The 26,946-nt window shown below is 38.0% G+C and overlaps 1 protein-coding gene and 1 long non-coding RNA gene across 2 annotated transcripts in view; one reads left to right on the plus strand and one right to left on the minus strand.

The window, feature by feature from the left end:
• The first annotated feature begins 7,081 nt into the window (after positions 1 to 7,081).
• On the plus strand, positions 7,082 to 16,873 carry LOC120518477 (spermatogenesis-associated protein 16-like). Its single transcript, XM_039741289.1, has 3 exons — positions 7,082 to 7,161; positions 7,498 to 7,581; positions 16,017 to 16,873. The coding sequence occupies exons 1-3, from the start codon at positions 7,093 to 7,095 to the stop codon at positions 16,227 to 16,229; spliced, it is 366 nt and encodes a 121-aa protein (XP_039597223.1). The 5' UTR covers positions 7,082 to 7,092; the 3' UTR covers positions 16,230 to 16,873.
• Positions 16,874 to 16,966: 93 nt separating this feature from the next.
• LOC120518484 overlaps positions 16,967 to 26,946 on the minus strand; it is a 99,849-nt gene continuing 89,869 nt past the window's right edge. The window contains exon 3 of the long non-coding RNA XR_005631243.1: positions 16,967 to 17,159. This is a non-coding gene — a long non-coding RNA (uncharacterized LOC120518484). The remainder of the gene's footprint in view (positions 17,160 to 26,946) is intronic.

The raw sequence follows: 26,946 nt of genomic DNA on the forward strand, positions 1-26,946 counted from the left end.
TAAATACCTTACAAGTATCACTGGGGTGGAAAGCCAGCACTTGGAGAAGGCCATTGGTTCCAGACTACAGGTAGTCATTGACTGTAAAGGCTTTTCAACCAAGTATTGAACATGATTGTTATATTCATGATTATGTTAATTTGTCCAAATACATTTGAGCCCCTAAAAATTACGGGTCATGCATAAAAATGGCTGTCTTTTCTAAATGAGTCACAATATTTTTGTTAAATGCCTTAAATTAAAAGTGCACGTCTACTCTTCAGTCATATCTTGATTGCTTCATTTCAAATCCACCGGCACATCGAGCCAAAATGATGAAAATTGTATCACTGTCCAAATGTTTATGGACCTAACTGTATATATGCTTCTCAGCCACACCACTACTATCATTCAATGTGCCCAAGACAACTGCAGCTATAAAGGTGTCCACAAAACGTCCCACAGTTTGGTGTTAACGAAAACAACATACTCAGTAACAGGAAATAAATGTTAACCTTTGGAATGTAGATTTTCCATTACTTCACGCAAACATTGCATTAAGAAAGAAGAAACCAAATTCCTTCATGTCCATGGGTTGGTTGCCCTTTGACACAAAACAGACATTTGAAGGGGCTTTGAGAATTGAGCTTACATGTGATTTCATTTGTAGAAGAGAAGAAGGCTTCTACCATGACTTACGTCTGTGGGGTATATTGATTTGGAGGCTGCTTTTTGCATGACTGTTAAGTGTTTTGATTAAGATGCTACACCCACAATCTTTATGTTTAGTCCAATCATGGTAGCTGCAGGATTCCTCCAAGCTGAGCCTTGTTTCTTTTAATGTTCATGATTGTGGCTGAGGAGATATGAAGTAGTAGCTAAGGTTTTGAAGACTTAAAAACTGCTTTCCTGTTTGTAGACGATATTGACCTCTTGGGCTATTCACACAATCCAGTGCACATTAGATTACTTTACAGTGAAATGAAATAAATAAATTGAATACTTACTCTCAACAGTTGAGGTAGAATAGCTATGAATTGATTCAAGGGCATATTCGACATTGTGCCAGGTAGAACTTGTAAAGTGGAAACCATGTCCTTGAATGAGGTTTTTCTTTTACCACTCAGTCTCTAATCACAAGCTTTGGGAATGCGATTACAAATGCACAAAGCTAAAATGACATTGCTATGATTGTTTGCAGGGATCAATTGCAAAGAAGATCAAAAATCGGAGAGTCCAGTGGTAATGTTTCTGATGTTTAGTTGGAAAGGAACTAGATGAGATACTTCAGATTTAGAGGAGCTAATTGAGGCACTTTTGGTGTCTAGTATTGAAACCCCTATCTGTCTCTTGGACTCATCTTTGTTAGTCAATCACTCCAGTGATGTGTTAGCTTCATTTTCTCTCAGGTTTTCTTAAATTTCTCTCATTCTTTATTTGCTTGATAAGGATTAATGGATGCCCAAAATCTTAAGTAATGGTTTTGTAACCCATTTCAGCTTCCTGAAAACTGCCCACTGTTTTTTCAACTAAGTGTACACCAATCATTATGGAACTTAGCTCCCTGTGGCACCCACTCGTACCTTTTACAGCCTGTGCTTCATAGTGTACTTTCTTTGAAGAAGCGGACGTCTAAATGGAGCTTTCCTAATGTCAAACCGCAAGATCGGTTGAAACTATTTACATAGACATTTATATTTAGAGGTAACTCATCAAGTAGCAGCATCAAATCCTATATCCTAACTACAAATATGTTTAAACATGTTGATAAATTTTCCATTTTGCAAATGAATAAAACATCATTTGGACATGGCAATCATCCTGTTGTGTATGTCTGTGTCCATTCACTGGGTGCAATTAAGAGAAGCACCACAAGAATTATAAGACCAAATGCAAATAATAACATCAGTTTCAGGTGCCTGTTAAGTGGTCAAAATTTAGTTGAACTTTGCAGTTTGCCTTGGCTACTCACTGCTCTGCATAAACTTTATATTTCCAAATCATGTTAAAAATAAAGTTAAGGATTGAAGTAAATGACTTACACCATGTGAAATTTCTCGGACATATGTTGATATCTTCCAACAAAAATGCAACAGATTCAAAATTATTTGAGCGGTATGAAAACTGTATGAAACTTGTCCAAAATGTCCCCAGTATTACCACACCTCAGCATCAGTCGGAGTGGACTGCTCTCTTCACTTGTGGAAGATAAATTCAGTCAAGTAGATAGGAGTGCACTTTTTCCTAGATAAATGGGATCAACAGTTTCTTTCTTGGCTTGAATTTAAAAATCTGCATGATTTTTATGTATGTTATAATGTTTAACCATATAAAAGAAAAAAGTTTCAATTAAACTATGAAACCAAACATTTCTTTGATATCACTTAACAATGGTTTCACTTAAATAAAATAGCCTGCGACATCCTTGGAATTATACAGCATCCTCTTTTGAGAAATTGGCAGTGTGGCTTTCTTGGGATTCTTTACTCACATTTGTTCACATATATTCTACAACCATCAGTTTGTTACTAAATTGTGTAAAAGGTGCTGTTCACTTGCATGTTGATGCTGATGGGAGATGTTCCTGGCCATCAGAGCAGTACAATGGTAAACACAAATTCAACAAAAATGAATAAGTTGAAGTCCATGATGCAAAATTTGGACATCATTTACCTAAAGCTATTGGTTCTAAACGGGAAAGGTACAGGTAGATCAAGACTCACCCAATGAGGTAATGCTTGGAACAACAAATCATAAAGGACAATGCTATCTTTGTTGATGGAATAATGATACCCTAAAAAGAAATAATGTTGAAGACTTTCATTAAAGTTACTTAATTGGTGGCACTATCATGGGTGTGTTCCCTCAGTAATGTTGTACAGACACAGTTCTTAGCTCTGACATCATGTAGATACACCCTTATCGCACAGCAGTGAGTAAATCTAACAATATGGCATATCATTCTAAAACTTGCTTAATTCAAGGGGTTAAGGGGTGGGAGCTAACTCAGCTGTTTCCTTAGGAGGCATAAAGCACTCCGGAAATGTGTTCTTTTGAAATTGCAACATGTTAAGTAACCGAAAAATATAGAAATATGACAAAAAAAGGCGATATCCCTCCCATCATGATTACGGCGGTACAAAAATCACAAGAGAAAACGATATACTTTAGCTTACTTTACTGACGGGTTTTACGCGGTTACAGATGGGAAGCTTATGACAGACTTTATCAAGGTGGGAGTCTTGATCTACGCAGTCTGCCATTTTTTGTCACCACGCCAAGAGGATTTTCCAGACGGATGACATAATCTTCCACCCGACAGCTTCAAAGTGTATTGGCATTAGGTCCATCCTTATATATTGTCTTATCCACGTGCTGGTCCTCTCTGGTCTCCAAACAAGGACAGAAAAGGTTCAACTCCACCTCCAAAAATACAGGAATAGCACAATGCCTACTTGCAGTTCTCATTCTCCCAACAAGGAAAGAAGATTTTTGTGCTAACAGAGGACAGACATACAGTACAGGCCAAAAGTTTGGACACACCTCCTCATTCAATGTGTTTTCTTTATTTTCATGACCATTTACAGCACTCCATCACTCTCCTTCTTGCTCAAATAGCCCTTACACAGCCTGGAGGTGTGTTTGGGGTCATTGTCCTGTTGAAAAATAAATGATCGTCCAACTAACCTGACTTCTGCACAACACAACTGCTGGTCCCAACCCCATTGATAAAGCAAGAAATTCCACTAAATAACCCTGATAAGGCACACCTGTGAAGTGAAAACCATTTCAGGTGACTACCTGTTGAAGCTCATCGAGAGAATGCCAAGAGTGTGCAAAGCAGTAATCAGAGCAAAGGGTGGCTATTTTGAAGAAACTAGAATATAAAACATGTTTTCAGTCATTTCACCTTTTTTTGTTAAGTACATAACTCCACATGTGTTCATTCATAGTTTTGATGCCTTCAGTGAGAATCTACCAATGTACTGTAAATGGTCATGAAAATAAAGAAAACACATTGAATGAGGAGGTGTGTCCAACCTTTTGGCCTGTACTGTATACTATTCTGTCTTTTAGGCTAACTATACAATCCTCCAGATGTCTTTGGCTATCTAAATCCAATGCTTGGTTGGCAATTCTAAATGCTGAGCCCCTGTGTACCATACTTGGTCTGTCTGTATAACAGTGTGCACAGAGATAATGACATTAAATTAATATTATAACAAAAATATTATAACACCAGCATGCTGGATCTGTTAGATAGCAGTGCTACCCATGATCCCACTATGCTGCCCATTAGCAAATTTATCAACAAGAAACTGAAATTTGAATAAGAAAATAAAGTGCTTCTCCTGAGCATGAGATAAACCTCAATCAACACCTATTGCCGATACTTTTTAGGCTATGAAATAAGCCCTACATGACACATGAGAAAGAATTGGCTTCACTATTCAGTCTGTCCATGGTGGCCACACAAACTACATCATTTAATTGCTAGTCTTCCTCATATTTGTATGCACACTATAACTAGTTTGAATACAGAACAATAAAACATAAGCTTTCTGTAAAATGTAGAGACTCTTATCCTAAATACATAATAGATAGCATACCACCATTATGAACATGAATTGTGAAACTTGTCTGAGTATGATATAAAAATCATTTCGGTTTTGAACAATGACCCCAATCACCCCTGACTCAACATGATTGCATTTAATGGAAAGCCTGACTAGTTTCTTATCCTCAACTTTTGCTGGCAATGTTCAGTAGAAAATATACCAGGACTAATAACAAGTCTTCTAAAACCACCCAGACTACATATTTGTCAGTTAAGAGTACAGAGATTGATTGCTCAGATCTTTTTGTTGAATGGCACCTTATAAATGATTTTACACTTTGGAGTAGTTCTTCCCATTTCACTTCCAGAGATTAGTTTTTTTACTAGAAATTTTCACTGCACAATTCCTGGTTTCTTTTATCAGTTGAGCTTGTGACGTTCTTATTTTTTCCCCTTGGCAGGGATGTGTCAGGAAGGCAAAAAAAAAATGTTTTTCATCTTAGTCTACAGTGCTGTCAACCACCAAGGGAGAACAAAACAATCTGTATCTGCCACCTATAAAGGAAGAATCAGCAACAGTCCCTGAAACTTTAGACCCACTTCATATACACCAGCCCTGTTTGGCTCACCCACCCAAAACCTGGGCCGCATGCCTGTTCAGCTAAAGGCTGTTAAATAAATATCATTTATGATGAGGTAATGGACAAACAAAGAGGGAATAAAGAAAAAGAAAAAAACCAAGCTAATTACTAATTCTCCGTAAGTAAAATGGGAAAACAGAACAGTGCAATCTGACATTTATTCTAGGTTACAAGTTAGACTGAAACATCTTGTTATTATGTGATCTTTGTCTTGCTGTTGTTGTTATTGTTAAATATTTTTGACTTTTGTTTGTTTTTTTCTTATTGTTGGCAAAGGTACCTAACTGTATATACTGTACCATATTATACCCATTATAGTCTTCATTATAAATCATGCATGACTATGTCTGTGGCTGTTATGACTTCTGCGCTCATTAACTGTGCAAAACTTGTAAGCCGTTTCCCTTATTGTATATCTTGCTATACTCTGACAGATGCCATGCCTGCCATTGACTACTTGTGTGAGGTTGGTCTTCCCATTATGTGCATTTGTTGCTGCTTATTTTATTAGTAGAAAACTGAAGTTATTAAGAATGTTTAAACTTGACCATTTTGGAGACATGTTTCCCATTTTTTTTCAGTTTTGTAGGCCTATTGCAAACATTCATTGTTTGTTTCCTTAGTACATGATAAGCCATGATACTATATATCACATACATGCTTTAATGATACTTCTTTAATGGGTGATTCCTTTTGCTTTGTAAAAATTATGAATTGTTACCCAGACCCTACTAGTTTTCAGTTTTGACTTAAACCCCTAAATCAGCGGTCTCAAACTCCTGTCCTAGAGGGCCGCAGTGACTGAAGGTTTTCTTTCTAACACTTTTCTTAATTAGTGACCTGTTTTGGCTGCTAATTATCTCCCTTTCCTTTCATTTTATTTGACTTGTTTTTTAAGATTTCTTCCCCAGAATTTCTTCATCGCTCCTCTGAATGGCTTTGTTTCTTTCCTTAATTGGCACCCAAACAGAAATGAAATGTGAAGTGAGTGAGCCAACAGAAGACCACCTAAGTCAGGGCCTCAAACTTCAACTAATTTCACTCCAACCAGTTGCTTAATTAGGCAACAATTCTTACTGTTAATTAAACCCGTTGTTAAATTCCATGGCTTATTGCTGCTCTCATTGTGCAATAGCATACATTTCCGAGGTTATTGATTTTCTCCTTTCTAAGAACACTGGTAAAATGTTTTGAGGATCCAAGTAAATCAACATTCCTGAAACCTTTATCTTTCTTCATTTTCAGATTTTGTATGATGGTCACAGTTGGCTGATCCTGTTTTGGCTCATTTTGTATCTCATTATTGATGGGCTGCTAATTAAGGAAAAAGTAACAATTTAGGGGTCTGAGTCTTCAAGAGCAAGTCAATTAAAGTTAATGCAAAAGAAGTTAGTTAGCAGCAAAAACAGGACACTAATTAAGACAAGGGTTAGAATGAAAACCTGCAGCCACTGAGGCCCTTCAGGACTGGATTTTGAGACCACTGCCCTAAATGGTTCACCATCACCTTTTCATGAGGGAATAACAGATGCTAGTAAAGCTATTGATATGCCATATATGCCAGGCCCCTTGGACTTCTTGTACTATTTATGTGGAACCCACTGATTTGTGCACAAGGTATGTCCAAATACAGTTTACCTGCCCAGCCACCACAACATAACAGCAGATGCACCAAGCAGTATCATTTTGTCACTTGATGCCTTTTTCTTTTACGAAAAAAGTGACGCTCCATTGACTGCTCTTTTTCCTAGCACTGAAGGGGTTAAGACGAGCTACTCATGTACACTTCACCGTGAATTTAGGAAGCTCAAGGCAGGTCTGTTGTGATAGGTCTTAAACTACTCCGCTCGGTGTGATAATCAGCCGCTGTCTTGTTGATTTATTGAGTTGGCCAGCTCTGGATTGCACTTACAGATGGAAGCAACCATATCACATACCAGAAGAGAATATTTAAAGGAACAAACCTGCTATCGGAATGATTCTGTGAGACAAGTAATTCTGAGATAATAATACTTTTGTTCAACAGTAAGGATTAATATACTTTTTTTTGTGATTATGCTGAATTCCGGACTGGCAAGCTTTTCATTTTATCATTCGTTTGAAAAAAAAATAGATATATATGTATCTTTATTATTTAGACATGCGTGGCTTTTTAAACAATGGGAAAATAACAAGACAACAGTCTGTATTTTATAAAGAATGAGTAATAAAATCATCACCATACAAATGATTTTTTAATTAGGTTTTAATCTGTGTATTTAGAGAAGTCATTTCAGTGTATGAATCCAATGCTGATAATTTTTTATCTCCCTACTACAGCTGCATGTGCTAATGGCAGACATCACAGACACCCTTGGAAGAAGCTTGAGTGATAAAGAATGTGTGTGGAATGAAATGCAAAAGGTGAGGCTTGGAAAGAAAAATGCACCCAATAACAGAACGAGGGGTGTTAGCATAAAATGTAGAATGCATATATATTTTTCAAGAAAGTGACAAAAAGATGGCTATAAAAATATGACTCAGTGTCAAGTCATGCAGTCTGTGTTCATTTAGGCTACAGTGTAATCCCATTTTAATTCACATGATTAGAAGCCTTGCCATCACGAAAATTGACTGGTACGAATTACAAAGGATGCTAATAATCACTTTTCATAAGTAAGAGTGTTGCCTAGTCAAAGCTTAATACCTGAAATATTGCATTGTTCACTTTTATTTTTGGTGGGGAATTAACTGTGACTTTTTCTTCATTAGTTTCATGCTGCTGTTGCTTTTTCTTAAAAACTAACTAATCTCTGGCCTTATATAACACCCTTTAAAGAGTGTGCCACACATCTATACAATTCAAATGTACCAATCTATTTCTTAGTAGGCACATGACATATTACATTAGATATTTGCTGAAAGCACTGGGTACAAGTAAAGAGCAGCTCTGATTGGGATGCCAGTCTAAAGCTGGGTGCACTAAAATTTAAACACACACAGTGACTCTGGTTCAGTTAACCTAGCTAGTGTATTTTTGGCTTGTGGATAAAAACAAAATCCAGAAAACCTTTTGGAAACCTTACAGAAACAATAGGGTGAACATTCAAACTCCAACTAGAACATGACCAGGCCAAAAATCAAATTAACGTCCTTGGAACTGCGATACAGATGTCGTACCCACTTTGCCATCCACTTCAAACACTGTGCTCATGAAATGAAGAAGACACTCCAGCTAAGGTTCATGTAGTGACAATCACAGGTCCTGTATAGTGACTCATTTCACCTGCTCAATTCTGCTGTCCATGAAACATGACAGTAAACAGTAAATTAAACCACAATACTATTACAGTCTTAAGACTCTTTTTATCCAGGGTTAAAACCGGGCTGGGATATCTTCTTCTTTATGATGCCACAGGCCTACTCTAAGTTGTCCATTAAATTGCTACAGAATTTCATTGAGTGTAGACCAGGTTCTGATGGATAGGCTTTTGACTGCATGCACAAGGGTACAGAGTACAGTGGAACCTCGGTTCACGACCATAATTCGTTCCAAAACTCTGGTCGTAAACCAATTTGGTCGTGATTTCCCCCATAGGATTGTATGTACATACAATTAATCCGTTCCAGACCATACGAACTGTATGTAAATATATTTTTTTAAAGATTTTTAAGCACAAATATAGTTAATAATACTATAGAATGCACAATGCAATAGTAAACTAAATGTAAAAACATTGAATAACACTGAATAAACCTTGAACAACAGAGAAAACTAACACTGCAAGAGTTCGCGCTATAGCGCTACGAACCGCTCACTAAAAACACTTTTTTTAATGAGTTTTAAGCACAGGGAAAAAAATTTACATTTGAAAAATCTGTAATTTAATAAACCGTCAAGAAAAGTAACATTGCAACAATGCACGCTACGAACCGATCGCTGTAAACAGAAGTGAAGTGGAGGTTAAAATCCAATAGAAAAAAGTCTTCATTAAATACGAGGTTAAAACAATGCTCGGATCTGTCTCTTTAAAAACAAGCCTGGTGCATTCTTTAACTGACTTCTCGGCCTTATGCGTCCAGTTGTCTCTCTCTCGCTCGTGTGGGTGTGTGCGTGCGTGCGTGTGTATGTATATATATATATATATCTCGTGTGTTTGTGTGTCTCTCTCTCAATGCAAAGGGAAAGACTGAACATGTGCGGAAATCATCGGCGCGCACAAACCGAAAGGGAAACTGGCTTGTTCGTATACCGAGTGTGTGGTCGTGAACAGATGCAAAAGTTTGGCGAACTTTTTGGTCGTAAACCGATTTGTACGTGTTCCGAGACGTTCGTGAACCGAGGTTCCACTGTACAAGAAGCTCCTTATATTAAAATATCTTCTGTTGTGGTACCGTAATTGCATGTTATGATCTAACACAGCACATCTTTTTCCATGCCACAAGATTTCTCTCTTTTCTAAAAATATATTGTGTTTGTGCTGATAATGTGTCAGTTTATACTATTTAATATTCTGGGATATACATATAATCAAAATGCTACATTTCCTCAATTTTACATTATGTACCATATATGTAGAAGATTTGAAACAACTTGAAAATGCATAGCTTCTTGCTATACCTAAAACATCTAGACTTCATGTTTGAGTGTAGTCAGTGCCAGTGATTTCTTTATGATATCAGAGAGTGGCTGACATACCTCTGACATCAACATTCTGTTTACCTCTGTTCTAAAACAAAACCTACACCTTTTTTAAATCTAAATACCCCAAAAATTCTGGGCCATTACTACTAACTCATAAGAAAGCTGCCATTTGCTTCAACCCAGCTCCGTGCTTTCCAGATCTTTGGGAAAATGTTATGTTGTAAATCAAAAAAGGAGTCATAGCTGAGTTGTGGGGGCATCTTTATCAAAACTGGCGGCACTGAATTCTAAATTAAAAGGGCCTGACCCCCAGACTTGCCTCTGTACATTCTGTCCGTTTGAAAACTTCAGGGTCCCAGGTGTCTCTAGCAGATCACCCTTCAAGTAAAGGATGAACACCACCGTAATCTTGCTAAAGGAGCAGGGTCCTTATGATTCTTAGCATATTTGGATGCCCCCTTTCACCCTGGCATAAATAAAATACCCTCAGCCAAGAGGTGCACACTACTCAAACATACTTAAGGGACTTATCTGGCTTGGTGCACATTGTAATTAATAGCTAGTACAAATTAGTATTGAAATGACAGAGATTCAACTATAACGGGCTCACATAAACACAGTAACGTTTAACAGGCAGATCTGATTTGCAGTATCAATTTGAGTGCAGCACTAGAATTCTTTTTTTTTTTTTTTACTTTTTATCGATTGTTCACACCACTTTTTTAATTAGGCCTGGTGTTCTAGCTTCAACAGCAGAAAGGCAGGATTTTGCTCTGAATAGAGCAAATAGTCAACAACATTATCCATGCCAGAGATTGATATTGATAATTCCACCATGCTGGTGTAGTAAGGTTACCCGCTCCTCTCCTAAAGAAGGACGACTTTTTTTGCTTAAAATGTACTTATCATAGTTAAGGAAGCCCCAAATGATTCTTCAGTTAGTTTATCAAATTACAATGATTTTGCTTTAAGTATCAGAAAATTAAGATCTGTGTAATAAACCAATAACAGTAATTTTTTTCCTTTTCTAACGGGTACATCCAAATTCTTTCATAAGCATGAATATACTAACAAAAAACCTTGAAATTTTTATTAATTTCCACAGCTCTGATAACTGCAAGTGTCTCTAAATCTTAAGTATCTATGCCATATCTGGTATTGTCATTGTAAAAATTCTACCACAAAAGTTCAAAAGAACACGCTTAGAGTTGTGCTTCTCTATTTATCATTCCTCCATACACTGACTAATATAATCATAAATATAATAATCATTTTCAATATCTGGTTGAAAATCCTTCACAGACAATGACTGTCTGAAGTATAAGACCCAAGGCCATCCTCCAAGTGCTGAGTTTCCACCATGTGATGCTTTGCCTGGCCTTTAGTGCAGCTTTCTTCAGTTGCTGCTTGGACTTTCTGCCATCAATTTTGTCTTCACCAAGTGAATTGCATGTCCAATTGGGTTGTGGTCAGTTGATTGACTTGGTTTGCTTTCGTAGCATGTTTTGGCTTATTGTCCATCTGTACTGTGGAACGTCGTCCTAGCATTTGTTCAGCATTTTGCTGAATTTACACAGACAGTATAGCCCTGTACACTTCAGAATTCGTCCCACTACTTCTGCCAGCAGTTATAACATCAATAAACACTACCGACTGAATTCCATTTGCAGTCATCCATGATGCCTCCACCATCTTTTCACAGATGATGGTTCGGGTCATGAGTCATTTCTTTTCTCCAATGTCTTCTCTTTCCACCATTCTGGTGTATATTGATCTTGATTTTCTTTGTCCAAAGAAAATCTAATTTGTCCTTTCTGTGCTTGGAGTTTTCCAGTGGTTTGTACCTTGTGGTAAGCCTTCTATTTTTATTTTCATGAAGTTTTCACTTGATTGTAGACTTTGGCAATGATAGGTCTACCTCCTGGATTGCGTTCTTGGTTTGGCTAAATGTTGTGAAGAGGTTTCTTTACCAAGGACAGAATTCTGCAGTCATCCAGCACAGTTGTCTTCTCTGGTTTTTCCAGGCCTTCTGGAGTTGCTGAGCTCACCAGCATGTTCCTTCTCTTAAAGAATGTACCAAATGGTTGATTTGACTACTAAAGGTGTTTCTGCTCTCTCTCTGATTTGTTTGTTTTGTTTTCTAACGCCTAATGATGGACTGTTTTTACCAGCATGGACAGCTTTTTGGACCTCATGTTGAGAGTTCACAGTGACCACTTCCAAATGTAAATTCCGCACTTGGAATCTATTCCAACCCAATAATGAGGGACCAGGCTATGGAACAGCTTGTCAGTCAAATTTCCAAATACTTTGGAGCCCCTGAAAATAGGGGGACTGTGTATGAAAAGTTCATAAACTGCTCATACAATATTTTTGGTAAGCCCCTTAAATTAAACCTGAAAGACTATATTTCAATCATAATGTATCTATAAAGCGCATAATGTAATCTATAAAGCACATAATTGCTTTATTTCAAATGCATTGTGGTGGCATGCAGAACCAAAATTATGAAAACTGTGTCACTGTCCAAATACTTGTAGACCTAACTGTAGACGGATCTTTATTAGTGCCTAGGAGGAAATTTAGCTTTTTACAGAAGCTCTTTAAATAAATAAATACATAAATAGGCAAAATAAATAAATATACACATGCACACTTTGGTTTGAACACACACTAGAATCACTGTAAAGTAGGAAAATCAAAAAGTATTTGAAAGTACTCAATGTTAGTGTGTCAGAGAGAGGATATGCAGCATTGTTCATAATAGCTCTGAGTTTTGTTTTAATTCCCAGAGTCCATCCTATAACTGAGTCTGCCCTTTTAATTAACTTGTTGATTTGGTGGGCCTCTCTTGAAGTGATTGTTTTGTCTTGGTAGAGTAATATTTTACTCTACTTTCCCCCTTTTGTATTATTAATATGTAGCCTTTGTCAGAATGCCTCAAATCTCCCAGACTTACCACTGTTTATAAGGTATTATAGTATATAACTTCTCCCCACCTTACCTTCTACATGTATAACCTCAGGCAAATAGGTGTAGTAAAAGACAAGCAGGTGTTAAGTTACAATTTAAACAATGTATTATTGATAATATTCATAAATAACAATATGCAAAGTACATTTGAATATTGGCAACCATACAATCTGATAAATGTTGATGTGTAGTTTCAGTCTGCACAAAGACCTGTTAGTTACTTAAAAATGTCTTGAGTTAAGGCATCATTTTGTGGTCAGCTTTCTTCAGAACAGGCTGCATACCTGTCTCAATATGGCTGCCAAGCTGTGCTCTTCATTGTGTTGTCCTTCTCAGTTCATGGTGTGAGATGGTCTTTCATTGGTAAGAGAGAGAGAGAATGAGGTAAAGCAAGCAAATTTATTGGTTTTCTGTCCAACCCCTAGAGCCAATAGGGCGTTGTGTAACTTAAAGGTTTTTGATATAAGACAGTTCCAAACAGCCATACTTCAGACCAATGGAGGGATAGAATACCTTCACACCTGCCCCCAAAACCATATGTTAAGGTAAAGCTTGGCAGTTAGGCAGCCTGACTTTCCTGTGGGAGTTGACTGAGAGACTTTAGCAGAGAAACATTTGCCAAACTTGTTTAAGGCACTTCCCCCAACCCTGTTGTAAAATTACAAAGAGACTCATTCCTAAAATGGGGAAGGGGTTCTTAAACCATCAAACCATTGCTATTATTATCTATAATGTAACACTAATATTACATTGCTTTGTCTAAGTTACAAATAAAGACATACAAAATATTTATCAACTTGTATGCAAAATTTCGCATCACAACAGTGATATTACCAGCCCAATACACCACAGCATAGAAAATCATACTGGCCATCACAGAGTAGTTATAGAAGATGTGAAAGATATCACTTCCCACATTAAAGGAACATAATCTCCTAAGGAAAAGATCCTGCTCTGTCCTATCTTATATAGTTCCTCTGTATTCTGAGATTAGTCCAACCTGTTATTAAAGTGGACCCCCAAGTACTTGTGGGAGTCCTTGAACAGTGACCAAACATAAAGGCTGTTTGGTGTGTCAAAAGTCAATAACCAGTTCCTTGGTCTTGCTGATGTTAAGATGCAGACAATTCTCTTTGCATCAAGAAATAAACTTTTCCATCAGACCCCTGTAGTCTCTCTCATCCCCTTTATCAATACACCCCATAATTGCAGAATCATCTTGAGAATTTCTGCAAGTGATATGGCCTGATGTTATATTTATAGTCTGAGGTGTATAAAGTGAAGAGAAAAGGAGACAGGACTGTTACTTTTGGTGCCACAGTGCTGTTCACATCCGTATCAGAGACACAGTCCTTGAGTCTCACAAACTACAGTATGCCATACAGATAGTCCATTATCCAGGACTCTGTAGGCTCATCCACCTGCATGTCTCTGAGTTTACCCCTTAACAGGGATGGCTAGATGGTAATGAAGGTGCTGGAGAAATCAAAAATCATAATCCTCGCAGTGCTGCCAGTTTTTTCCAGTTAAGAATCAGTCTTGTAAAGCAGATAGATAATCGCATCCTCCACTCCAATCTCTGCCTGATAGGCAAACTGCAGTGGGTCCAGGTGGTCTATCACAAGAGGACTCGTACAGTCCAGGACCAGTCTCTCAAAGGTCTTCGTGATGTGAGTAAGTGCCACTAGTCATTAGGTGAAGAGTTGCCCGCCTTCTTTGGAACAGGAACAATGCAGGATGTTTTCCACGGCAGTGGCAGTATCTGAAGCCTTAGGGACAAACTGAACAGGTGACAGAGGACACCACAAAGTTTGTCGGCATCGGCCTTAAGAACTCAAGGACTGACTGAATCTGATCCCTCGGCTTTTTCTGTGTGTGGCTTCCTCAGTTGTCTCCTTACCTGGTTTTCAGTTATGGATAGTCCACACTGATGGTCCAAGGCCGATTTGTCACTGGCCATTACAGTTGACGTGGTAGGAATGAAGAGTTTAGCACCCCAGACCAGTCACAACCTTTTTAGGTATCAGGGCATTCTCCCTTTGTTTATGTCGTTTTCATGTGGAGCTATGTTCAGATTTCATTTGTTTGCATCATGCAATGCCTTCCAGCTTAGGACAGACGACCCCCATTTAAATTAAGACAGGCTCTAGCTATCTTTGATCATGATACAGAAAAAGAAGGCTTGAATATAAATGAAGTGTGTATCCAGGTACTGGCATAGACATCTGGTTCAGAATCTTGCCACTGTTCAGATTTTATCACTTTTGTTGCTTGTCTGTACTATGACAATAGCCCCATATATTGCCAATAGAAGGGTTACTGGTTTTTGATCCCTCATTTGCCCCCTGCTACCCAGTCTATAAGCAGCTCAGGCCTTTATTCACTGTAAGGCCCACCTTTTCAAGTGCCTTAATAGAATCAGATATGTCTAACAAGCTTTTCCTGTTGAAATGCAGCATAGTCTGTGGGCTCAGGGCTCCACTTCTGATGACAATTAAACAAAAATAGCATGACTTTCAAAATGTAGCTCAAAACTTTGTAGCAGGCACAAATGCTTGTACATATGAGCTGGTAATGCTAAACTAAACATTAGGTGATTAAATCATTATATACTCTATATCTAACATTTAAACAGATTTAAAAATGGGAAAGCAGAGAAAACAGAGATCATACAAAAAGCGGAGATGGAAAGTCATACGGGAATCGCTTCCTATGCAGCTTATTTTTACACTGAACATTAATCCCCCAGTGTATGATATTTCACAAGGAAACACATTTATTCAGAAGTACATTTTGATTTAATAGAAAAATAGTTCTTGCCATGGGAAAGTAGAATACTCATTATTCTCTCTGCAAGCATCTTGCATGCACACGCCTGTCCTTTGTTCTCTTCCTGCATGCTTTCATAACCGAAAACCTTGCCTTAGATTAATTTCTTAATCATGCATTCCTTTTAAAGCCACTGTTTTTCTCTGCCATTTATGAATATTGTTACAATAAATTCCCTCTAGCCACAGGTCCTCAAAAATGAATGAAAGAGCTTCTGCATATTCCTAAAAGTAAAAAGTAATTAAGTCCCAAAGGGAAGTTTTAATATTGAAAGTTTCTTTTTTCTTATCAAGAGGACAGTGGAGTCCAGATGTTCCACTTTTTAAAAAAAAAAAAAAAAGAATTATGCGTGTCAAAGAGGAAAATATTTTAAATTATTTTTTTTCTTTACTGTATGTTTTTCTGTTTCCAGGTCGGATTAATTGAGGACTTCATTTACCAAATAGAAGAGGATTTCACCCAAAAAAACAAGAGGTCTAAAGAGCAGCAGCAGAAAGCAAAAGACAACAGGCCTCTGACTCTGAGCTACCACGCGACACCAGCAGAAGTGTCAAAGACGGCAGAGAGGACATTAATACACTTGCAGCCTGACAGTCAGGACAACAAAGGACTGTCTTCAAATTAATGAGGCGTCCCCTCACAAAGGCTCATCTTTAGCAAGAAGTCCGTGCACATCATTAGTCTTAGCTGGCAGAAATAAATGGACTTTAGGAACCTGGCTTCCTTTTTATTTAGATTTCTTTCTTGTTTACTCTGAGATATGGTCTCCTTCTCCTTGCCCCAGATAAGAAGTGAAGAAAGATATAAAGAAATATTCAAACATTCATCATTTAGGGGATTAACTGGCATTTCTGAACTACCGATGCTGTTGCAGTCAAATTTTGAATTACTTTTGTTGACAGTGTTACAAGGCTTTCCTCGGCTCTCAATAAAGCAAACAAAACATCCCCTTCAGATCAGACTTTGTCAAATTAATCTTGTCTTCCTTATCAAAACATTTTATACTCATTAGTCAGCAGAATTGCCGATAAAGGTTAAAGTGAAACAAGGAAATGTCTCACAAACTTGCAGAAAAAAATTGTTTGCTTGAATTATGATCTCCCACTTCCATTTCTAAAAAGTGTCAGCAGCATTCTCATAACACCATCCATCTGCTTGCTGGGCAGTGCTTCTTTTTTGACATGGCTTGTATTGATGGAAGAAGATGAGATATCACCAATCACTGGCTTCCTTTTCCTGCACATCTCAGTCAAAATGGAGTGAAACAAATCAAAGCGATGGAAGGCACTAAAGACTGCAATGAAGTTACTGCTTTGTGCACCTTCTCCGCCTGAACGGAGGTAGTTGAAGTGCAGTGATGGGTGGGCTGGTCTCTGGAAGCCCAGTGGGCAACCTTAGCAAAAAAAAGGGTCCCTGGACTGAAAAAATAGGATCTTCTCACTAAGCTTTAGGAAAAGTGTGATAATGTTAAAGAAACATATTTGATGTTTGACTTGATGTCTGATGTGTTTTTAATGTGATGTCTTGGTTTCTCTGCTAACATCCACATTTCCTCCTGAGACAATAAAAAAAACTGAATTTAAATTTGAAATTGAATTAATCACAATATTTCAATATAAATTCATATTAATTTGTTAATTTTAAAAGAGTGAAGAAACTAATAATAAAACAGTGAATATGACTGTGTCTAGCAGGGAGCGTTATCTCCTAGAATGTAACAGGTTCATTGCCAGGAAATGCACAGTGGAAAGGACTTTCAGTTTACGGTACCACCACAACGGTGACAACATAACAACAACAAAAAACAATTATGATGGAAATAATAATACTATACTATTAAGCAATCATTTACCATACAATACACAACCAGGACCACAATAAAATTCAACAGAGATTAACACATCAGTTAGCTGAGCTGCTCTCGCTCTTAACATGTCCAGATGTTGTTGGGGGCCCGCAGAAGTTTGGAAGTCTAAGGTTATGAAAGGCGCAATTCAAATGTCACAGGATTGAGTTGGTCAGTTACTGTGGTGTGCCAGAAGTTATAGGATCCTAAATTCTGTAACAGTTTTTTAAACTTTGAGATTGTACAGTTTTCTCTTCCTAGCTCCAGTCCTAATTATTGTGTATTGGTGTCCTGTACAGTTTTCTCTTCCTAGCTCCAGTCCTAATTATTGTGTATTGGTGTCCTTGAGTACGTCATTCCCTGTTATGCGCAAGTTGATAGAATTTTGTTTGTATCTACTTGCCCTTAAGAATTTTGAAGACTTGGATTAGGTGCCCATGTAGTTTCCTGAGCTCAAGATTAAACAGGTCTAATTCTCTGTCAGAGCAGGACATGCTCTTAAGTACTGGAATGTACCTGCTTGTTGTCCTCTACACAACTTCAAGCGCTGCTATGTGTTTTTTGTAGCATGGTGACCAGAACTGCGCACAGAATTCCAAATGTGGTTTTACTAGTGTATTATACAGTCTATAAGCATAGCGTCCCTTAATTACATTTTACATGTTCTTGCAATATAACATTTTATTTGCTGTTTTACTGTTTTGCTGTTCTGTATATTGCTCATTTGATAAAAATGTGTCAATATAAACCTCTTAATTTTTGCTTTCAAGCAGTGCCTCCCATCTTGCATTTAAAACTGACATTCCTTCTGCTCTCATGTAGCAGTTCACACGTTTCTACACTAAACTGCATTTTCCAAGTGTTCATTCAATTGCTGCCTCCTCAGTGTCTGCCATTCTTCCAATTTAAGTGTCCACTGCAAATTTTACGTTTTACTAACTATAAAGAAATGTGTGTCATTAATGTAAATCAGAAAAAGTAATGGTCCAAGGACAGATCCATGGGGAACTCAAATGATGACCTCATTCCATGTGGAGCATTCTCCTCTTATCTGTACTCTTTGTCTCCTGCCGGTTAAACAACTTAAGATCCAGACCTGTAGGATACCTCTGATTCTTGCAGCTTCTAGTTTCAGAATAAATCTTCAGTGTGAGACTGTATCAAAGGTATTTTGAAGGTCCAGATAAATGATGATGTATGCTTTGCAAGAAATAGATCTCTCTCTCTCTCTCTCTCTCTCTCTCTCTATATATATATATATATATATATTTGTGTGTGTGTATGCATATATATATATATATATAATATATATTACACCCCTCACATTTTAGTAAATATTTTATTATATCTTTTCATGGGACAACACTGAAGATGTGACACTTTGACACAATGTAAAGTAGTCAGTGTACAGCTTCTATAACAGTGTAAATTTGGTGTCCCTTTAAAATAACTCAGCACACAGCCATTATTGTTTAAACCGCTGGCAACAAAAGTGAGTACACCCCTAAGTGAAAAATGTCCAAATTGTGCCTAAAGTGTCAATATTTTTTGTGGCCACCATTATTTTCCAGCACTGCCTTAACTCTCTTGGGCATGGAGTTCACTAGAGCTTCACAGGTTGCCACTGGAATCCTCTTCCACTCCTCCATGACGACATCACGGAGCTGGTGGATATTAGAGACCTTGTTCTTCTCCACCTTCCGTTTTAGGATGGCCCACAGATGCTCAATAGGGTTTAGGTCTGGAGACATGCTCGGCCAGTCCAGCACCTTTACCCTCAGTTTCTTTAGCAAGGCAGTGGTGGTCTTGGAGGTGTTTGGGGTTGTTATCATGTTGAATGACTGCCCTGTGGCCCAGTTTCCAAATTGAGGGGACCATGCTCCACTTCAGTATGTCACAGTACATGTTAGCATTCATGGTTCCCTCAATGAACTGTAGCTCCCCAGTGCCGACAGCACTCATGCAGCCCCAAACCATGACACTCCCACCACTATGCTTGACTATAGGCGAGACACACTTGTCTTTGTACACCTCACCTAGTTGCCACTACACACACTTGACACCATCTGAACCAAATAAGTTTATCTTGGTCTCATCAGACCACAGGTCATGTCCTTAGTCTGCTTGTCTTCAGAAAACTGTTTGCGGCCTTTCTTGTCCATCATCTTTAGAAGAGGCTTCCTTCTGGGACGACAGCCATGCAGGCCAGTTTGATGCAGTGTGTGGCGTATGGACTGAGCACTGACAGGTTGACCCCCCCCACCCTTTCAACCTCCGCAGCAATGCTGGCAGCACTCATACGTCTATTTTCAAAATCAATCAATCAACATTTATTTATATAGCACATATTCATACAAAAAAATGTAGCTCAAAGTGCTTTACAAAATGAATAGAGAAATAGAAGACACAATAAAAGATAAACATAAGTCAACATTAATTAACATAGAATAAGTAAGGTCCGATGGCCAGGGTGGACAGAAAAAACAAAAAAAAAAAAAAACTCCAAAGGCTGGAGAAAAAAAGTAAAATCTGTTAGGGTTCCAGACCAAGAGACCGCCCAGTCCCCTCTGGGCATTCTACCTAACATAAGTCAAACAGTCCTCTTTGTATTTAGGGTTTTCATGGAAGGACCTGATGAAGATGGTCACGTAGACTTCTGGCTTTCAGTCCATCAATGTTGGTGCATCATGATGCTTTGAGTAGGTGGTGGTGGCGCAGGCCGCCACCACAAAGAAACCGGAAAAAGAAACAGAAGAGAGAGTTGGGGTCAGTACAGATTTTAGAGCCACTATGAATAGTTATTGTGATGAATTGAACATACAGAGTATCAGGATTAAGTTAAAGTGAAGTTAGGAGAAAGCCATGTTAAAGTAATGTGTTTTCAGCAGTGTTTTAAAGTGCTCTACTGTATTTGCCTGGCGAATTCCTATTGGCAGGCTATTCCAGATTTTAGGTGCATAACAGCAGAAGGCCAAAAAAAAGTCAGCCTCTGGATATGACGCTGAGCACATGCACTCAACTTCTTTGGTCGACCAGGCGAGGCCTATTCTGAGTGGAACTTGTCCTGTTAAATCACTGTATGGTCTTGGCCAATGTGCTGCAGCTCAGTTTCAGGGTGTTGGCAATCTTCTTATAGCTTAGGCCATCTTTATGTAGAGCAACAATTCTTTTTTTCAGATCCTCAGAGAGTTCTTTGCCATGAGGTGCCATGTTGAACTTCCAGTGACCAGTATGAGAGAGTGTGAGAGCAATAACACCAAATTTAACACACCTGCTCCCCATTCACACCTGAGACCTTGTATAACACTAACGAGTCACATGACATCGGGGAGGGAAATGGCTAATTGGGCACAATTTGGACATTTTTCACTTAGGGGTGTACTCACTTTTGTTGCCAGCGGTTTAGACATTAATGGCTGTGCGTTGAGTTATTTTGAGGGGACAGCAGATTTACACAGTTATACAAGCTGTTCACTGACTACTTTACATTGTGTCAAAGTGTCATATCTTCAGTGTTGTCCCATGAAAAGATATAATAAAATATTTACAAAAATGTGAGGGGTGTACTCACTTTTGTGAGATACTATATATATATCTATAGGGGAAGTGGCTGTACAATTTAAACAGATTGTTATTTTCATGGGAATTTTTACATAGGCATAATAGAACTAACTATTTTACACTACAGCGAGTAATTAACCATAGTAAAACATGATAAATTGAAAGAAAATTATGTTTCATGTTACATTAGCGGTATTCGTTGTGTTATACATTTTCTTTCTGTTTGGCTTTGAAATTAACACGCAAATACTTTTTAAACTTATACTTTTACTGTAAAACTTCAGTAAAAACTATTTAATTTACTTTTTATCAATATTGCTTTGAATTTTGATTCCGTGTTTGGACTCACATCGTGACAACACAACGTATAACTGCCCATGAGTGAATATTGTTTCTTTTTCTTTAATAAATCAACTGAATTTTTTCGAATGTTTGTCCCTGTAATTTATTAACTGTCATAGCAAAAGCTATTCTAACGGGAATATATACACATATTGCACACACACATATATATATATATTGTGGAGGACTGCCGGCTTTGTGCTCCGGCCCTCACCCCCAGGCCGCCAGGAGGAGCTCTCCTGACAGCAGGATTGTGTGCCGAGTTCCAGCAGGGCCTCATGGACTATGTAGTGTTTATACACCGCCCTGCTGGATACCTTGGGGGCCACCGGGAGTCGCTGTAGGAGGGCTCATGGGCTCTTGTGTGCCCTATAACCCGGGAGTACGTCACGGTCACATAACAGGAAGGAACGACGTGCTCCCGGGTTGAAGAAAAGGACTGTTTACCCTGACCCAGAAGGAATAAGGGACTGTGGTCTGATTGGGCAGGAACACCGCTGGGTCAGGGGCTATAAAAGGACTATGGGCCAGTCCAGACACTGAGCTGAGCTGGGAGATAGAGGGGTGAAGTGTCTGGGCGAGGAGAGAGTATTAGTGTTGAATTTATTGAGTACATGAGTAGTGTGGAGGGTGCTTTGTGCACGTTAGTGTTAATTAATAAAAAAAGTCTTGGACTTTTATCCAGTGTCTAGCATGGTACCTGAGGGTTCAAGGGAGCACTAGTGCCCCCTACTGCCACAATATATATATGTGCACGCACATACACATATATGCTGTACTGTATATATATATTATTATTATAATACCTGTATATGCATACATCTCTCTATTATAAAACAAAAACTTGCGACAAGACTTTTTTTCCGGGGATGAGATGTGATCTTTTGAAGAGAGACATAGAGACTTTTACTTCCTGCAAGACGGACAAGTCACGTCATACTTACAACCTTCAGACACAAGTCCGATGATACACATGCAAAGTAGGTTAGAGATAACGAAAGTAGGAAAATTCAAAAGTCTCAATAAATGAGAGTAAAGATCACATTAGAGCAAACAATCTGAAAATACAGTGAAAAGAGATTGAATATTCAGGTGCTACAGGCTTTTAAACGTTTAAAGCTACACACGAAATGCAGATCGGGCGGCACGCAGCAGCAGCAAGCCAACAGCTTCTCGAGTAAAGAGGAGGTGAAAAAAGCACCTGTTACTTGCTCCCAATGTATCACCATTTAAGAGAGGTTTCAGAGGAGTGGCCGTGTCTCCTTGGAGTGTGCTCAGCCTCAGTCTTCACAACAAGATCAAGCATGAGGACAGCAGCAGCACACCAGCAGCTGCTCGAGCAAAGAAGAGTTAAAAAAAAATGTATTTCTTTCCCATTGTGTCACCATTTAATAGGGGTGCGGCTGCTGGCAGGGGGGGAAAGGGTTGGCTAGCGAAGCAAGCAGGGGGCAAAGCCCTCTATTATATATATATATATATATATATATATATATATATATATATATATATATATATATATACACACACACACACACACACACACACACACACACACACACACACACACATACATACATATATACATATCTCTCTATTATAATAACAAAAACTTGGGTCGAGATGTGATCTTTTCGGAAAACACTTTGATGTCCCACAAGACAAAGCAGTGAGACAAGAGGACAGCTGCTGTACAGGCTTTTAAATGATCGACGCACAGTGCGACAAGCAGAACACGCAGCTTGGCAGTAGAAGCAACAGCAGCTGATCCGTCTAGATCTCCTTACTGTGGGGTGGTGGAAAAACACAGTATATACATATTATATATATATATATACATATTATATATATATATATTATATATATATATATATATATATATATATATATATATATATATATATATATATATATATATATATATATATATATAAAGAATTAACAGGTTAAATGGTTTAAATGGTTACAGATATTGAAAGCATAGACCACAGTGACTGATTGAATATTTATTGAACTTTATGGCAGTGTATAGAGACATATGCACAAGTACAACTTATAATCTGTCCATGAGTGAACAAATAATTATAACAATTAACATACAGTATACACAATACACAAGTGCCTGGGAAATGGGACTGTTTCCAGGGTTACATGTACAATATGATGAGCTGTTCTATTCCACTTTGTAAGTAAAATAATTAAATATAATATTGCCTTGAAGCTATAATTGAATATTACAACACGAGTAATTAAAATTTTCCCACCAACATTTTAATGATTCAATAGAGTCCATTATATGGTCATTATTACTGGAAATCCATTGTTCAGAAGGGTCAGACATGAATCCTGTAACACGGCACAGTGGCTTGCAGTTTCAACTCTAGAAGACCATCAAACTACTAATTGTCATTTTTATCTCCTTTCTTAGTGCCTTGTTCTTGATTTCAATTGAACACATTTCAGTTAGCTGGGCACTTTTTGCTCATTATACAATCACAAAGGTACAGAATTTTGTGATCTACTTCTCTAAACAGTTGTTTTTTAATACATAGGACATTCTTTTTACAAGCCTCTTCTTAGGGTGCAATCAACATTTGCTTATTTTTAGGGTGAGTATTATGCTTTCTACTTCACAGTTTTAATCTCTGGTTTCAATGGCTAACACAGTAACTCTATATAAAAAAGGGCATAATCCCCAATGTTCACGTGTGTTTTTTTGGGATACTCTGGTTTTCTCCTCAGTCCAAAATTAGACAGTTTTCTTTGATTCATAACTTCAAGTAAGATGTGTCCAAGAGTGTTCTCTGCAATGGTGCAATGGACTAATAGCCCACCAATGGTGTTTCCTGCCATGTACCTGATGAGGCTCCAGTCCACTTCAATCTCGTGGACGAAAAGATGGGGACAGAAAATTGATACTCTGTAAACATTTCTCAGTTAATTATATGGAAATAAGGGCAAATGACAATGAGAAACCGAAACAAATACTTCAAGATCTCTTTCATCTGAGTGATCACTGGTAAGCAACAGCTTAAGTAACTGAATCAGCACAAATTAGACAAAAGACTAGAATGTTAACAAGCCATATAAAGAATATATACGTGTCCCCTCATATTAAATCACAAGTTGCTAGACCTTCCTTGGTCTCTCCAAAGCACCACCATAAATGTAGAAACTGTAAAAAATTATTACTTCCACCACAATAATCCTTTACTGTATGTGCAAGTTTAAGAGGTGCTGGGTTATAGGACTGCAAGAGCAAAGAATTCATGAGATAAGCCTTTCCGTTTACTTTAGACACATATGGATGATATTCTGCTTCTTCAATTTATTAAAAAATCAATTACTGTGCTACACAAACACCATCAGGGTGGCACGGTGGCGCAGTGAGTAGTGCTGCTGCCTCACAGTTAGGAGACCTGGATTCACTTTCCGGGTCCTCCCTGCGTGGACTTTGCATGTTCTCCCCGTGTCTGCGTGGGTTTCCTCCCACAGTCCAAAGACATGCAAATTAGGTGCATTGACAATTCTAAATTGTCCCTAGTGTGTGCTTGGTGTGTGTGTGTGTGTGTGTGTGTGTGCCCTGCGGTGGGCTGGCGCCCTGCCCATGGTTTGTTTCCTGCCTTGCGCCCTGTGTTGGCTGGGATTGGCTCCAGCAGACCCCTGTGATGCTGTAGTTAGGATATAGCGGGTTGGATAATGGATGGATGGACAAATACCATCAAATCAAATACACTCAAGGACACTCTTGTTCTCCTCCGGCTCTCCTTTATCAAAAAATAGTGATTGCAGATCCTACACTTGTATAGTGTAACAGTTCACTAAAAATTAATTACTTGTATAGTGTAACAGTTCACTAAAAATTTATTACGTTTGTGCATCTGTCGCTGTTAATATTGTTTGTAGAACACTGTACGTATTGAGTATGAATGGATTATTCAGCACAAAGTGTGTCAAGATATGCTACTGCAGCTCCTTCCTACCAACAGCCATATGCCTTTTTAATGCCTCACTGTGGCTGCTCTAGGGTAGTCAGAAGTTTTCTTCTTTTTGTAATTCTTGTGTATATTTGAGGGACATTGTTGTTATTTCTGTTATAACATTTTTTACAAAAAGCTAAATTCCCTCCTTGGGACAAATAAAGTATCTATCTATCTATCTATCTATCTAAAGCTAAATAGTTTGGGTACAGGCTTATTATTTCCTTTTCATAAATATTCACTTCCTTTCTATGATAAGTAATAAGTCATGACGCACCATAGCTAACATGCTTTAACATTAGCTCTGGTTTGGTGCTTAATTGCTTGGTGTCAGAATAAGGACTTCCCTGTCCTGTTGGCGGTTTGGAGCCTTGGCTCTGATCTGTTTTCTAAACCGTTTATCCACCAAACAGTAAACTTTCATGAAAAGGAGTCAGACAAATTTCAGAGAACATCAATGACAGCTGTTCAGTAATTGACAAAAACATTAAAATACTCTTAAGTGAAGGCTGTTCATGCTCCGTGTGTTTTCCAGCTGAAGTTCATTTTTTTGTAGACTAATGCAAGCTATGAGGCTAGCAAGTATGTCGAGAGCGACATGTGTTTTGCAGTCACTCTAACTGCTCATTACACACAGTGCAGTGATGCATCCTACAATATGCACAGAGCAAAATATGCATCATCTACTTCACTCATCATCTGTTCCAAATCTTCCCTCCAGCAAACGTCTTTGTACAGTGAAAGTTAAAACAGCACGTCACCTAAACAGTTCATGTGACTAGTCAGGTCTGAGCTCCTATTCAGCATCTATGTGCTGAATACCTGCACACTGGTCTGCCTGGACATTTCAATCCTATTATCTCTTCATTATTTCATCATTTTATATATTTTATCATTTTATATTTTCTCTTCTTATATTTATCTTTTGTATTTTGTGTTGTCCTTGTATGTTGCACCAAAACTATCACCAATAAAGTGAAGTGTGATTCTAATAAACAGATCACACCTTACAGTACAAATAAAGAGTTTTTAAATTTGGAGCATCTCATCACACTTTTTATATTTTTTGCATTGCATTGACAATTTATTAAAGGGTTTTTGCATTGTAATCCATTAATACATGGATGGTGAGTTTTCCCCAAATATATATTTTTAACACCAAAACATTTCATCACTTTAAAATAGAATGTAAAAATATGACGCTGTCAACATGTAGCGACAACACTGATATCATTCAAATGTTAATGCCATTAACTCATAATGGCTTTGAGCATGGGAAAATTACTATATAAATGAAATGTAATATTATCATTATTGTTTTCTGCTCCAGCCACTATCTATGTGTTTCGAGTTTCAGCTTGTAGCCACGTGGCTTTACTTACACCCCAAAGGAGTGTAGGCTTAGCACATTAAATTAGTAGGCTCTTCATGACTACATGCAGGGGTGTGCAACAGGACATCTCATAGCGGTTTGTTTACGTGTCCCCTGCATGGCGAGTTCCTGTCTTAGGCCTTTACTTTTAAGTGACTGGAAGTGGAAACAGCAGGTGCCATAAAATGTGTGTACAGATTAAATCATTTTATTAATTAATGCCTGCAAATATAGCACTTAATAT

The sequence above is a fragment of the Polypterus senegalus genome, chromosome 1, assembly GCF_016835505.1.
Source record: "Polypterus senegalus isolate Bchr_013 chromosome 1, ASM1683550v1, whole genome shotgun sequence".
Taxonomy (NCBI): Eukaryota; Metazoa; Chordata; class Cladistia; order Polypteriformes; family Polypteridae; genus Polypterus; species Polypterus senegalus.